This window comes from Pipistrellus hanaki, assembly GCF_964339955.1.
Source record: "Pipistrellus hanaki genome assembly, chromosome: 17".
In the NCBI taxonomy this organism is placed as follows: Eukaryota; Metazoa; Chordata; class Mammalia; order Chiroptera; family Vespertilionidae; genus Pipistrellus; species Pipistrellus hanaki.
The window spans coordinates 17,408,440-17,423,316 of NC_140519.1; the positions used below are offsets into that span (position 1 = coordinate 17,408,440).

Sequence of the window (14,877 nt, forward strand, 5' to 3'; positions counted from 1 at the left end):
TTCTTTCCAGTCACAAGAAATTCATTTAGGAACAATATCCTTCCTGTCAAAACTCTTTTCTGAATTTGTGTGCTAGTTGTATGTGGAAATAAGCACATCAATGTTTCCTTATCTTCATGGCTGCCAATTATAGTTGTTATCCAATGAATATTATAACCCAAATTTGTACTTTTTAAAGTTCATATATATGGGCTATGGGGAAAAGGTGGTATATATGGGAAATTCCAACTTTAGACAAACTAGGTCTGAATCCCTTACTATTTGTGAGTGGAAATAGAAAGAATTAGCAAAAAGTGAAGGGAAAAACAGAAAGACATCCACTTGTTACTAGATCAACAAACAAAATGTACTAATTCATAAGCACAGTATTAATTAATCTTACAAGTAATTAAGGTTTACATCTAGTCTAATTAAGTAGACACTTTATTAAATGATGATTCCAGAATCACCTACGTCTACAATTGCCACAGGCAATTTTTCCAAGACCCAAGCAAGACTAGTCTTTCTTGCACCAAATTACTGAACCTTCCTTTCATAAAAGTATACCAGTCTTTTGATCCTTCAAACTTTTACTTTGTAATAATTCTATCTTTGATATAGGCTACTGATAAAGTTCTCTTTTTAATCCTTTCTATATTACACGTCCAATTTAACAATGACCTCATTGCCTTAATAATTGTATGGACCCTGACAAGTTCTATTAAAGAGTGTTGGGGCACTGAGAAATATGAGTTTTAGTTTTCCCCATTTATATGACCTGGGACAAGTTACTAGATCATCTGGCAGCTCAATATGATCACCACAAACTTAGAGTAGTATTAGTTCAAAGTTGTCAAGCCTAAGAAATAAATCATAGGAATTGCAAAAGTCAGAGGTGATTAATATTAAGTATGTACAATAAAAATGCTTATCAGTTAAAAAGTACCATATAAATATGTGCTGTCATTATCATTATTACTATTATCATTATAGTTAGTTGTATATACCTCCTCAAATATATAAAGCTTTTCAGAAGAAAAATGACCTGAAAATAAAAATTCCAGGCTTTTTATAAAACCTTTTCTTATAGGAGTCCTTTGCATTTTTCTTCTAATGAAAATTAATTAATGATCAGTTACATAAAGTCTTAAGGGAGTCAGCTCATCAGCCCAAGTGCCCATCAGGAGATGAGTGCATACAAAAGCTGTGGTACTTTTACACATGGAATACTACTTAGCCATAAAACAGGAAGGAAATATTACCTTTTGTGACAGCATGGAAGCATCTGGAGAGCATAATGCTAACTGAAATAAGCCAGTCAGGGAAAGACAAAGACCATATGATTTCACTCATAGATGTAATCTAATAAACAAAATAAACTAACAAACAAAATAGAAGCAAACTCGTAGATACAGAGAACAGACTGACAGCTGTCAGAGGAAGGGCCATTGGGGGCTGGGTTTGAAAAAGGTAAAGGGATTAAGACAAACACCCCAAAAAACTCATAAACACAGACAATTTTGCGAATTCCCCAAAACATACTTCTATAATACACCCGAGGACTGTATTTTTGTAAATCAATAAAATTGTGGCTTTATATAGATATGAATGAAGAATTAAAACAAAACTTTCATGGTGATTAGCAGAGTTTAGAAAAGGGGATAGGGGAAGAAATAAGAGGGTAAAGGAGAAATAAGTGGTGATAAGAGGTGACTTGATTTGGGGTAATGAACTAACAATATACAGCTGATGTATTATAGAATTGTAAGTAATTTTATTAACCCAATCAGTTCAAGAAAAAAGAAAAAGAGAGTCAGCTTTTGTGAGGCTGGTTAGTGCTGGCAAATAAATAAAATAAATAGCAGATTTACAAAGAAAAAAGAGAAAGTCAGTAAGATACTTAATGTCAAATATATTTCTTAATTATCCTTTTATTTTCTTATTATGCTCATATGCTTGTTTTACAGAAAACAATATAGAATTTTTAAGAATGCCTAAGAACTGTGAAACTAAAATGTCATTGCTATAAGCTTTTGGCTCACTGATCTAAAAATATAAATACAACATTTATGAACTAAAAGATTACAATCAATAGCTGCTTGGTATTTTCTTCCTAAGATTTTCCTTTTGTTGGTTCATTTTTCACAAATAGATTTAGCTAGCAAATTCAGCTTTAATCTTCACAGCTGTGATTATGTTAAGAGAAATTCCAGAACACAGAAGGAGGAAGGGAAGAGGGAAATTCCAAAAGAATAACTTGCTTATTAGGGAAACGATAAAAATCTAAACTAAATGTTGCCTTTACTTCACTCAAATATTCACAAAATATTCATGAAGTATTTTAAACACAGGTGAAGCCACTGGGGAAAATTTTCCAAAATCCTGCTACCCACTTATTAATATCCAATACCCAACATGGAAAGTTAGCAAATAGAGACAGCATGGGTTGAAATTACTCTAAATGGTTTACAACATTTGTGGCATGTTTATATTTTGAAATATATGACTCAAAATTTGCTATAAAATATACTGCATTTCTTAAAATAATAAAGGAAAAAGTTGTTTTGTTTCAATTCTCCATTCATATCTATATAAAGCCACAATTTTCTTCTTGATTTACAAAAATACACTCCTCAGAAATATTATAGAAGTATGTTTTTGGGAATTTTCAACTAAAATATCATCAATCTGGCATAAATTTTTTAAAATCCATGTTTTCTCTACAATAAAAGCAGCTACCACCTAGAAATTATGTTCAGGATCCTGATATTAATTTGCACAGGTACAGTTTTTATTCCACATATTTCAAAAAAGAATTAGAGTTAATTTGACTAAAGAGAATTATAGACTTTTCAAGAATTCAAAGTCTAATCATTGATTAATGAAAACAAGTAACATTGACTTAGATCAAACGTCTGCATAGGAGAGCACTGTGTGAACACTATAAAAAGAAAGCAGAAAATCTTTTAAGAGCCAGTTTGTAATAACTCAAGACAATTTTGACCAAAAAAGCTAACTTTTCTTTTTCCCCCTTTCGGGTCGGTAGGTATTATTAAATAAGTCAATACTTTAAATAGATATACCTGAATTTTAGAAAGTGATTAGAAAAAGAATCTAACTGTATCCTTTTAGATATGAGGCAGATGGGTACATGGGCTTTGGTAGAATTCACAAATAATAACAAAAATCTTTGTCAAAAGTGATGAATGACAGATTATTCATTATTATCATCATGAGATTATGGAGACATACTGACGTTTATAAATGTCAGAAAGTTCCTTTAAAAAAAAAAACACAAAACGCTATTACAACCCCAGGGCATACTCCAAAGATAATATTTGCATCCAGTATGTATCCATTATATTCTCTGATGTGGGAACATTATTGGAACCCTGGGTTTGGTTGTGGCATAACTCCCAGGATACAAGGGAATTGGCAAGCAAGAATATGTCCAGGGAAAGAATCAAAGGTGCTGAAATCTTTGCAAACTACACAATATAAGTACTTGTTGAAAGAACAGATTGTGTTTTGGCTGAAAAAGTCTCAAACAGGACATCCTGTTTCCAGTAAGTGGAGATTAGTTAAGAGGAAGGATGGGACACAGACTATTGCCCAAGGAATAGAATGAAAACCAATGGTTACAAGTGGTTGTGAGGAATATATAAGAGTATCTAACAAACAGGATTAAACTCCTAAAAGAAACAGGAAAGCACCAGGGATAGGCAGCAGAAGGGAAATTGACTAGTGCTCAACTCCTGACCTTTTCACTCTTTTAGCTTTGGGAGCTCAGTGCTGTTACTAAGCTCCTCTGACTTTCTGCTTCCTTTTCTATAAAATGGGCATCCTTACCTTCCATGAAAGTGGCTAAGCAGTTCAGAATACTGAGACAAGGAAGAGGAAAGGCTGAACTTGATGGCCGCCATGGTTCTTTCGATTTCTAAGGCTCTACATATATTTTTCATCTCATGATGAGAAATTATTGATAAAAATTTCATTTATTCAATATATACTAGTATGTATTGTATATCTACTATGGGTAGGCACTATGCTAGAGATACAAAAATGAAAAAAAATGCACAATAATTTTTGCCTGCATAGACCTTATGTGAAGAAAATGAATCATAAGCAAAATAAGTATAATACATAGTATATATGTTAGGAGATAACTACTATATAACGTAACAAAGAAAACAAATTTGAAGTTTTAAATAAGATCCTTGGAAACTTCAAAGATATATTAAGTTCATCAGTAATCTAAAAATGATTTTTATTATAAATTCCATTAGAAAATGTGGTGCCCTCAATCAAATCTTTCGATCCAAGCAATGTTCCAAATACTGTAATCTCATCAGAGAGTGTTATGGTCTAAATTATGTCTCCCCAAATTCATATACTGACATCCTAACCTCCAGTTCTTCAGAATCTGACTATATTCGGAGACAAAGTTTTAAAGAGGTAATTGAGTTAGTTGAGATCATTAGGATAGGTCTCAATCCAATATGACTAGTGTTATTAAAAGAAGAGGAGATCGGGACATAGACATGGGCAGAGGGATGATGATGTGAAGTTACAGGGAGATGACCACCTGCAAGCTGAGAAGCCTCAGGAAAAATCAAATCTGCTAACACTCGGATCTGCCTCCAGAACTGTGAAACAATAAAATTCTGCTATTAAGCCACCCAGTCTGTGGTGCTTTGTTATGGCAGCCCCAGCAAACAAATACGGAGAATGTTGTGGCATGTAAACCCAGTCTAAATATTAAGTTCAAGATAGCAAATATTGCACAGTCATTTTGATAATAACTCAGAATCTTTTATAAACCTTATATTTAGAATTTACATGTATATTTCAGTATTCCTGTATTTATTCTTTTAACATTATATTGCATCAAAAACTTTAATCTTATTGGTTTCCTTCCAATATACTCTATTGAAAAGAGATAGTTTAACAAAAATATCACAAGGACTTCATAACTAATAATAGCATGCTTGTGTTATACGTGAACATTCAGAATATGCAAAACATTTATTTTTCTATTAAGATAGATATAAACTTATTAAAGTTTAAGATGGCAACTCATATCTTAGAGAATACTCATGTGCACAAATGGGTATTTAATACCAGGATTTAGTTTCTCCCACCTCATTTGAATCTTCTTCCTTAATTGCAGCCTTGCTGTATACCTGCAATCAAGCTGGCCCCTTATTGATATAAGCACTCTGCATGGCTATGAGGGACACAGTGGGTATACACATGCGCCGGGGGTGGGGGAATGAGAGGTTGGGAGAAGATGAAAAAAAGGAGACATATGTACTACTATCTATAATACTTTAAACAATAAAAATTAAATAAAATATTCTTTAATTTGAAGTTATTGTTTCCTATTTCTTTCTACTTCTATTAGATTTTCCTATCAATGAGATAAATTAGTTTTAGAGAGTAAAAAAAAAAAAAAAAAAAAAAAAAGTGAATATACTTACAGGTCCTGTTAATTTAGATGCTATTTCCAATTCTCCACCCTCCTCCATTAGTGCTTCTTCAGTCCCAGGTAAAGAATCTATTTTTTACCAAAAGAATGAATAAGTTACCGTCACATATTGGTTAAATTTGATATACAAGCCTATTACAAGGATATTAAAGTGACTAAACTGGTTGTTGAAAAAAGTTACAGTGTTTGTGAGTTTGAGTGTAAAATATTGTTTATCCAGCTGAAAGACAACCTATGAAAAATGTTAAGGATGTTTAATGTAGGAGGACACAATGAAGCTAGGAATGGAATGTGCAAGAGCTGCTGTTATCTTGGAGAGGACAAAACTTTCTTCTAGCATTTCATTCAGCTAATTGTTAGGACTTTAATGTTTGTTTTTTTCTGGCTTGTCATTTTATATTTATTTGTTTTACCTATCAAGTATCTTCTTTTTTTCTTTACTGGCCCCATACAACGTAATTACCATTTTGTGTTCTTTCTCTTAAATGGGATAGGAAATCCTGAAAAGTTTGGAGAAGAGTGCATATTATTAAATGATGGAAATTTTTCCATTTTAGTGTATTAAGCAATAAGTTGTGATTTCTTATCTTGAATAGAATGAGGAGTGAATGTGTAGTGACTTTCAAATATGTGAATAAAATTATGACAACCCTTTCCATATGTCTGCTGAGTTAAATTAATTATGATGACAAGGATTTATATGGGTTATAAAAAATTCTGCACTAAGGACAGATATATAGAGAATCTAGGAATAGTCCGTGCTTTAATACCTTCTATTCAAATAAAATAAAATCAGTAAAGGGGAAAAATCTTAAACAACTGGAGAGTTCTAAAATTGATTTCTTATAATTATTAATATTTGAAAGCATCATATGAATCCCTAAAAATTTTCCTTCAGATTCATGTAAATTTGGAGACAGGTTTTTCTGTTAATAAAATGTGTGCTCGGGGAAGAAAATGGGAGCATTAAATCTTTCAAGCCCTAATCAGCCCCTCAAGGCCAGGGAGACAATGGAAAGCTTAGCATAAAGCCATAATTATAGCTTCTGATTCAGAATTTACATTCAATAACCACCACATCCTCAAGTTGTAAGCAAATTTAAAAATTTTACCTACCACCCTTCCAAACAGGCATTAAAAAGAAAAATTTTTGTTGACAAAATCAAGACAGATGATGAGAATTACACCAAGTTCAAAAATATTAATGCACTAACAAAGAATACTTGAACCTCTATGTACTAAAACTCAGTTGATAACAGTGACAATGTATAGACTCTTTCTATAAGGATATATAAATTAGCATAATTTTAAATCCTCTAAAATTGAATTATAATCTACTGAACTGTGAGTAAATACTAGTGTAATTTTAGTATTTACTCTATTTTCCCATTTTATTTGTGTTGAAACTCAGAATATTAACAATAAGTAATATTATAATGTTCTATTATTCATTACAAAGCAAATTATTTCATATATAGGAGAAGAAAGCCAACTTTCTAATGGATTTGATTTTTTTAAGGTTAGAAATATTACATTATAACTGAGTTTTCAAGTTATCAGTCAGTAATTCATCATTTTAAAGAGGTATTGTCATTCTGAGTGATTTTTAATGCATGTATGTATTAGTCAATTCACTCAACTATTTCTGTGTGTTTGTATATTCATTTATTCAATAGTACTATAACTCACTAGGGACTCTCAAGTAGGTAATTCATAACAAAATAATTTTTTATGAGGAGTGAATTCTGTTCTGTTCTTGTTTGGGTTGAATTCTTCCTGTTTATTGGTACAATATTTAGTAGGATAAAAAAAAAAATATGATGAATTTGGCCAGCCAGTGTGACTCAGTGGTTGAGAGTTGACCAAGGAACCAAGAGATCATGGGTTTGATTCCCAGTCAAGGCATTTGCCTAGGTTGCAGGCTCAATCCCCAATAGGGCATGCAGGAGGCAGGTGATCGATGATGTTTTTCTTTCATCAACATTTCTCTCTTTTTATTCTTCTCTCTTTAAAAAAGAAAATCAATTAAAAAAAAAACACCAACATTTAAAAACATGATAAATTCCATTCAGTGTAGTGTTAGACAACTGTGAGGTCCCGCCAGAATATTTTTGAATTTACATTCTGATAGGGACAATATATATCCTAAAAACAAAATCTTAGTTTCATGCTTGGAGCTCCATTTTTGAAAGTATTTTAGAAAATTGCTGATTAACAATAATTGGTGTGTGCATATGTGTAAACTACTTTTCCCTATGTACTTACTCTTTTATAAAAGTCTATATGATTTTCAAAATACACTGAGGGGAAAATTATTCTCTAAATTGGTCAAATATTAGAGCTTATTTTATCGCTTCATTTTAGAGAAGAAGCAACTGGAACATAGAAAGATAAAGTAATTTTGTCAAAATCAAAGTCTCTGGCAGCACTTGAACTACAAACTATCTTTGTTTTATTTGGACATGCTTCTAGAAATCTAAAAAGCTCTAGAGTTTAGCTTTATTTACCTTTTTCCTGCCATTATTTTTACTTTTGCTGTGTGTGTCACAATAGGCTTTTTATGAATAAAATTACACATTCATAGAAATATTTTTTGAACCAAACTCAGTGTGGATACAAAGCTGAAATAAAAATCAATTAGCACTTTTAAAGAATATAAATAATATTGAATTATTGAATCTAGTTATTTGATTAATGTAAGTGGAAAAGAATGTATTGAATCAGAAACTCATATTTTCAGATTTGTTCGCTGACTCCAGAGATACTTGAATGTCAAGAATGCAGAAGTTTTAGAAAGGAACTTAAACGAAATAAATACATTTCCCCCCAGTGGATACAAGTAAATATAATAAACATATTACTGGTGTATTGTTTAAATTTCAAAAAAAATTGAGGTTCTATAATTCTCTGTTATTGTGAATATGATTGCTGAAGATAGAGACTTGTAGATTGGTGGATTGGGGTGGTTTTGAGAGAATTTTAAAAAATAATGGGCCAGTAGTTAAATAAAATGTCTTCTGTCAACAAAAGACCAACAAATGGCCTACACATTGCCCAACTTCTGCTGTCAGTGTTAAAATCTCAAGTGTTTCATGTCACTAGTACTATAAGAGATTTGAGGGCATGTAAACTGTTATTTCATTATATTGTGCTACACTGGCATTGGTGTATGTTCCCATTGCACTTTACTTTTAAATGTTTATTGGGTCATACTTGACATATAAAAAGCATATTCAAAATATACAGTATTTATGCATAATATATAGTGTATTTATATTATAAAATACAGTAAACACCCAAGACACAACCTAACCTAAGAATTAGAACTTTTAAATAGTCTTCATATACCTTTGTTCAACTTTCTTATCTTACCTCCTTGCTTCCTCTACTCACTGACAATATCTACCATTTTGAGCTTTTCATTCACTTCTTTAAATACAGTTTTATCACTTCTGTATGCCTTCTTAAGAACATATTACTTAGATTTTCTAGGTTTGAGCTTTTACATAAATTTCATCCTATGATTTGCTTTATTCCCCAAGTCAATAGTATGCTTTTGAGATTGATTCAGCTGTGAACTATATCCTGCTCTTACCAGTTGGGAGTCCTAGCTGCCATTTCAGATGGGTTACTTGATTTCAACTTGAACAGGAGTATATTATGGAAACCACCAATTTCTACAAATCAGGGCTCTCTCTTTACAAAGAAACAGTTGGTAACATTTATTAGTACTCCAATAGTTTCATCCATCTTCTGTGTAGTTGAAATGCATTCAGTTACCTACGATATACCAGTTCCACAATGTCTATCCATCTTCCTCTTTGGGAGCATACTAAGAAGGGTTGTTCACATTTCATGGTACAAGATTTGATTTGCTAAGGTATTTTCTTAGAAGTAGAATGCGTAGGTTTTAGAGTCTTTAAATGTTCAAGATTTTAAGATAATGGAAAAGTTTCCAAAATTGTTTATTCTCACCTATAGTGTATGACTTTTCTTTCATCTATGTCTTCACCAGCACTTGGTTTTGCCAAATTTCTTAATTAATGGCAAACAATTGGTTATAACACAGCATCTCTTTGTGGTCTTAATTTGCTTTCCCTGGATTACCAGAACAGTTAAGGATCTTTCAAATGTCCACTGGCCAATTGTGTCTCTCCTCTTCCATAAAATGTCAGTTCATACCTATTGCTTATTTTCCTATTTGTTTTGACCTTTATTAAATTGTAGATGTTCAGGGGATGGAGGGGTTGAGCAAAATAGAAAAAAAATGTAGATGTTATTTATGTATTCTAAATATTAATATTTGATTAGTTACAAATATATTTCAAATATATTTTCTTACTTTGTGGAATAGCTATTCACTTTTTATGGCATCCTTTGATGAACAGTTTTTAACTTCCTAGAGTTGATTCTATATTTCATAATTAAGAATTTTTCCATCTTGTTTAAGACGTCTTCCTCTATCCAGATATGGAAAAAAAATCCCCCCCCCTATTGTTTCTCTTTAACTATCCCAGCTGGATGTCCAACTGCTTCCTCTAAAATATGGGACGATGAAGCAGTGATGTACCTTTAATGCCATCGTAGTGACATTACATGTGCTTATTTATTCAGCAACCATTTTGAAGTGCCCTGCTGTGAACTTCATATGCTAAGCTGAGGGGTTTGAATTTTGTAGTATAAAAAACGAAGGTGATCTAAGCAGTTTTCTTTAAGAAAAGAAAAAAAAGATAATGAGCTAAAGAGGGGTGAGACAAACAAGGCTGTTAAACTAGACAAAGAGAACAAACACACAGACCAGGAGCACCAGGGAAAATGAAGAGGAGGCTGGCTGGGAAAGGCAATTCTGAAGTGACATTGACATGATTTGAGAACAATTCAATATAAAGAGGAGAGAGGGAACAAAATCATGTATAATATTGACACTTCTGCCAGGGAAGAGTAAAGGGACCTATTTATTAAATAATCAAAATATTCAACTATTTCAACTATTTTATACCTTTGCTTTTGTATGCCCCAATGGAATCACGTAATAATTTGCATTTGACTTTGGCATATTCAAACACATGCATGTCTATCTCTACCTTTTGTGTAATAATACATATTATAAATTATATTTTCATTTGTATTTCTATATTAAATTCTACATTTTTCTATATATAATATACACTTATCCTTACATATATTCCCTTTTATACACAAACACACATTTGCTAATACAGTAAAAAAGTAAGATGTGAGAATGGGAGTGAGCAATATGCAGTACCCCAAACAAGCTGGAATTAGTGACACATTTTGGAAATAGCCAACATATAGTGGAGCTGTTTGTACCCCAAACAGGCACAGACATTAAGAGCCTGCTCCTCAGAATCCATTCTCTTTTGCCCCTAACCTCCTGCTACCCATCCTGAAGGAGGGGTACACATATGACAGGCAGCTATGTAGATGTTGTGGGATTCAAAACTTACTCAAAGAGTCCAGGATTATTTCTTCTGGAGAAGGAAGTATTTGTGACGTCTCTTCTGTTCTTTCTGCCAAGTTGTCTCCTTGAAGTCTAAATAATTTAAAAAGAATTAGAAAGAATTAGAAGTGTGAAGTATATTCTTTGGGGGATTGGTACTATTTACACTTTAAAATCAGACATGCTTCTTCAAAGGAGAAATAAAATTGTATCAAAGACTTTGTAATATGGTGTTTTTTGCTATACTATCCTTGAAAAGTCTTTTTTTCCCCCCTCTCTTCTGTATACATGGGAAGGTTAGTCTAGGTAGAAATTGCTTTTCTTCTTAGCCTGACTGGAGGACAGTTTACAAGCAAATATTTTCACTGAAACTACAACAAGGGAGAAAGTGGAATAAAAACAAGAGTCTAACAGCATATTCAACTGATTCCTGGGTCCAGGGGCACGAGAAGATTTCCATTGTACACAAATAAACCAAAACTGAGCTAAGGCCTGCAGGTCAAGGTAAGTCTCAAGAGTGGAAGTAAAGATCCCTAATGCATGTGACTTCCCAGGTTCTCAGACACTGGGGCTTCTTCAGGAGAGGAAGGCTGTGCAGGTACTTTTATGACAATATATTGTATTTCTGAGCCTCTCTATCCACATCTCTATGCTGAGAAAAATAGACTAGCAGAACCCAATTCAAACAGTCTGGGTTTATATTACACTGTGAACTACGCTATCAAAGGAGGTAGAGTTCATCAATAAATGTTGGAACTCTGTCCTAAGAACAACAGATTAAACTCTGCTAATGTTGGAGGACATTACATCAAACAATCCAGAAACTGGAGTTTTTATCGGTTCCCTTACTTTTTTCTCTTATTTAGCTGAAGGTAAATGCCCTCACTGAAGAATATTAATAAATGTATAACACATAGCATTTTAAAAAATCAAGTACATTTCATAACTGTACCACTCTTAAAAATTAAAATATTCAATTATTTTATATCTTTGCTTTTGTATGCCCCAATGAAATCAGGTAATAATTTGCATTTGACTTTTGCATATTCAAACACATGCATGCCTTTCTCTACCTTTTGTGTAATAATACATATTATAAATTATATTTTCATTTGTATTCCTATATTAAATTCTACATGTTTCTGTATATAGTATATATTTATACTTACATATATTCTCTTCTATACACAAACACACATTTGCTAATACAGTAAAAACAGTAACAGCTAATTAAAGAATTCCAAGGGTAACTTCTTAATAGTTGTAACATTTTTTTTTGGCCAAATATGTGTATTTTATAAATTTTAAAATTTTTTTAAGTTGATATTCAATATTATTCTTTATTTCATATATACAACAAAGTGGTTAGAAAAATAATGTACTTTACAGAGTGGTAGCCACCTGGCCCACTACTTATTTACTTCTATATTATTGACTCTATTCCCTATGCTGTAATCTACGTCTCTATGACTATTCTGCAATTACCAATTTGTACTGCTTAATACCTTCATTTCTTTCACCGAGATCCCTAATCCCCCTCTCCCCCAACATACACACACTTTGATAGCTGTCATTCTGTTCTCTGTGTCTATGAATCTGTTTCTATTTTATTTGTTTATTTAATCATTTCATTAGTTTCCACAGGTACCGGTAAGTAAAACCATATGGTATTTGTCTTTCTCTGACTGGCTAATTTCACTTAGCATAATATCCTTGAATCCATTCATGCTGTCACAAAGGGTAAGAGTTCCTTCTATTTTATAGCTGCAAAGTGTTCCATTGTGAAAATGTACCACAGCTTTTTATCCACTCATTTATTGATGGGCTATTGTAAATACAATGCAATAAAAAGAGGGGTGGATATATTCTTTCAAATTAGTGTTTCTAGTTTCTTTGGAAATGTTCCCAAATGGCCAATATATATATATATATATATATATATATATATATATATATATATATATATACATACAGATGTTCAACATCACTAATCATAAGAGGAATGCAAATTAAAACCACAATAAGGTATCACCTCACACCTGTCAGAATGGCTACTGTCCATAAATTAAGAAACAAGTGTTGGCAAGGACATGGAGAAAAGGGAAACCTAGCACACTGTTGGTAGGAATGCAGATTGGTGTGACCAATATGGAAGACAATGTGGAGGTTCTCAAAACATTAAAATAGATTTTATACTTTTTAAAATTTTACTTGAAAAAAAAAAAACAACCCAACTTTTAGATGAATGCTTTAGCTATGTCTCATATCTGCCCAACTATTTCTTCATTTTTTTCTAATAATAACTATTGATAGAATAAATACTTCACTTATCAGCAATATCAAATATTCTTTTTGGAGCTTTTTATCTAGCCCCACTTCATAAAAATTATCAAAGATAGAACATAGGTAGGTACATGAGGTAATAAAAGGTATAAGTCAAAGTTGTTAAACATTTGGGTATTTAATATCAGGTTAAAAACCTAAAAGGAAAAGAAATCTCCATCAAAGGCAGAAAAAAAGCAATAAATAAACAAGTTGTTAGTTTATTTTGCTCCCTGCCAACGTCAGTAAAAATAAATATTTATTTAACATTTATTAATATGCTCGATAATAAGCCACATGTTGTGGAGATGGAAAGAAATCACAATTGCCCCTGATTTCACAGAGGCCACAAGATAGCTGAACTGAAAAGACAAGTGGCCATGAAACAGCCCAGCAAATTGGGTGGCCCTGGATCTGGCTCATCCTGATACCTTCAGAGTTGAGTTGACCGTGACCTGGCACCAACTGCACTGCGGAACGCCTCACAGCCTGCTATCCCTGAGTGCTCTGCCAATGCTTCCCAAGCCCTAATCCACACAGCACTACTTCTGTAAGAGGTTAATAGGTGCTGTAAAAACAAGGGTTGTGTGGGCAAGTCCAAGAAATATAGCTTAATAATAGTTCAATCATTTTATTCCCTGCAAGAGTTTTACTCATACCCCTAAACTTATTTTTTCTTTGCTTTCTAAAACTCCTTTCCTTCTACATTCTCACCCGCTCAACAAAATGTGTCCTGCTCTTCCTTGTCATAAATGAAACCCTTTTCTCTTCTAAGAATATTATATCCCCTTATTTCTCTAAAAGTAGAGCTTGCTAAACGCCACCTCAGATAACCAGGGATTATAAACATTAACCTGTTATCTTTCTGCTACAAAAGCTTTGCTCAAGTTTAATGTTTTTCTTCAACTCAAGTATTAGTATTATCTTGATGGATTTTCATGTTCATGTGTATTTATCCACTGTTTCATTTTTTTTTAATTTTGAATTTAAAATTTTTAATCTTTATTGTTGAAAGTATTACATACACTATATTCCTTTTTCCCCTTTCTGGCCTGCACCTGCCCCCTGCCCCAGGCCTTTGCCACACCACAGTCTGAGTCCCTGGGTTATTCATATATGCATACAAGTTATTTGTTTGATCTCTTCCCTCTCACCCACCCACCGTCTCTGATATTCAACAGTCTCTTCCATGCTTCTATGTCTCTGGATCTATTTTGTTCATTAGATTCTACATATGAATTAGATCATGTGATACTTGACTTTCTCTGAGTGGCTTATGTTGCTTAGCAAAATACTGTCCCAGTCCCTCCATATGGTCTGAAAAGGTAAGAGATCCTTCTTTCTTTTATTGTTGTATACTATTCCATAGTGTAAATGTACCGCGATTTATAATAGTTAAGATCTGGAAACAGCCCAAGTGCCCATCAGTAGATGAATGGATATTCACTGGTTTCAAAGTCCCTCCACCTCAGATCTGGATATCTTCCCTCCATTTCACCTTCCCTAACCCAAAGACCGAGACCTCAGAATTGTCCTACATCAGAAATTGTTAAACACAACATTCAGTTCTCTAACAACAAACTCACCCTTTTTAGGCCCTTTCATTGTCCCTAACACTTCCTCTTCA

General features: G+C 32.8%; 1 protein-coding gene across 1 annotated transcript in view; it reads right to left on the reverse strand.

The window, feature by feature from the left end:
* LOC311611852 (uncharacterized protein C8orf34) overlaps positions 1-14,877 on the reverse strand; it is a gene marked incomplete at its 5' end in the record, with an annotated part of 230,278 nt that overhangs the window by 56,740 nt on the left and 158,661 nt on the right. Inside the window, 2 exons of the mRNA XM_084864358.1 lie at positions 5,460-5,536; positions 10,936-11,021. Coding sequence (XP_084720484.1) covers positions 5,460-5,536; positions 10,936-11,021 — 163 coding nt within the window. The remainder of the gene's footprint in view (positions 1-5,459; positions 5,537-10,935; positions 11,022-14,877) is intronic.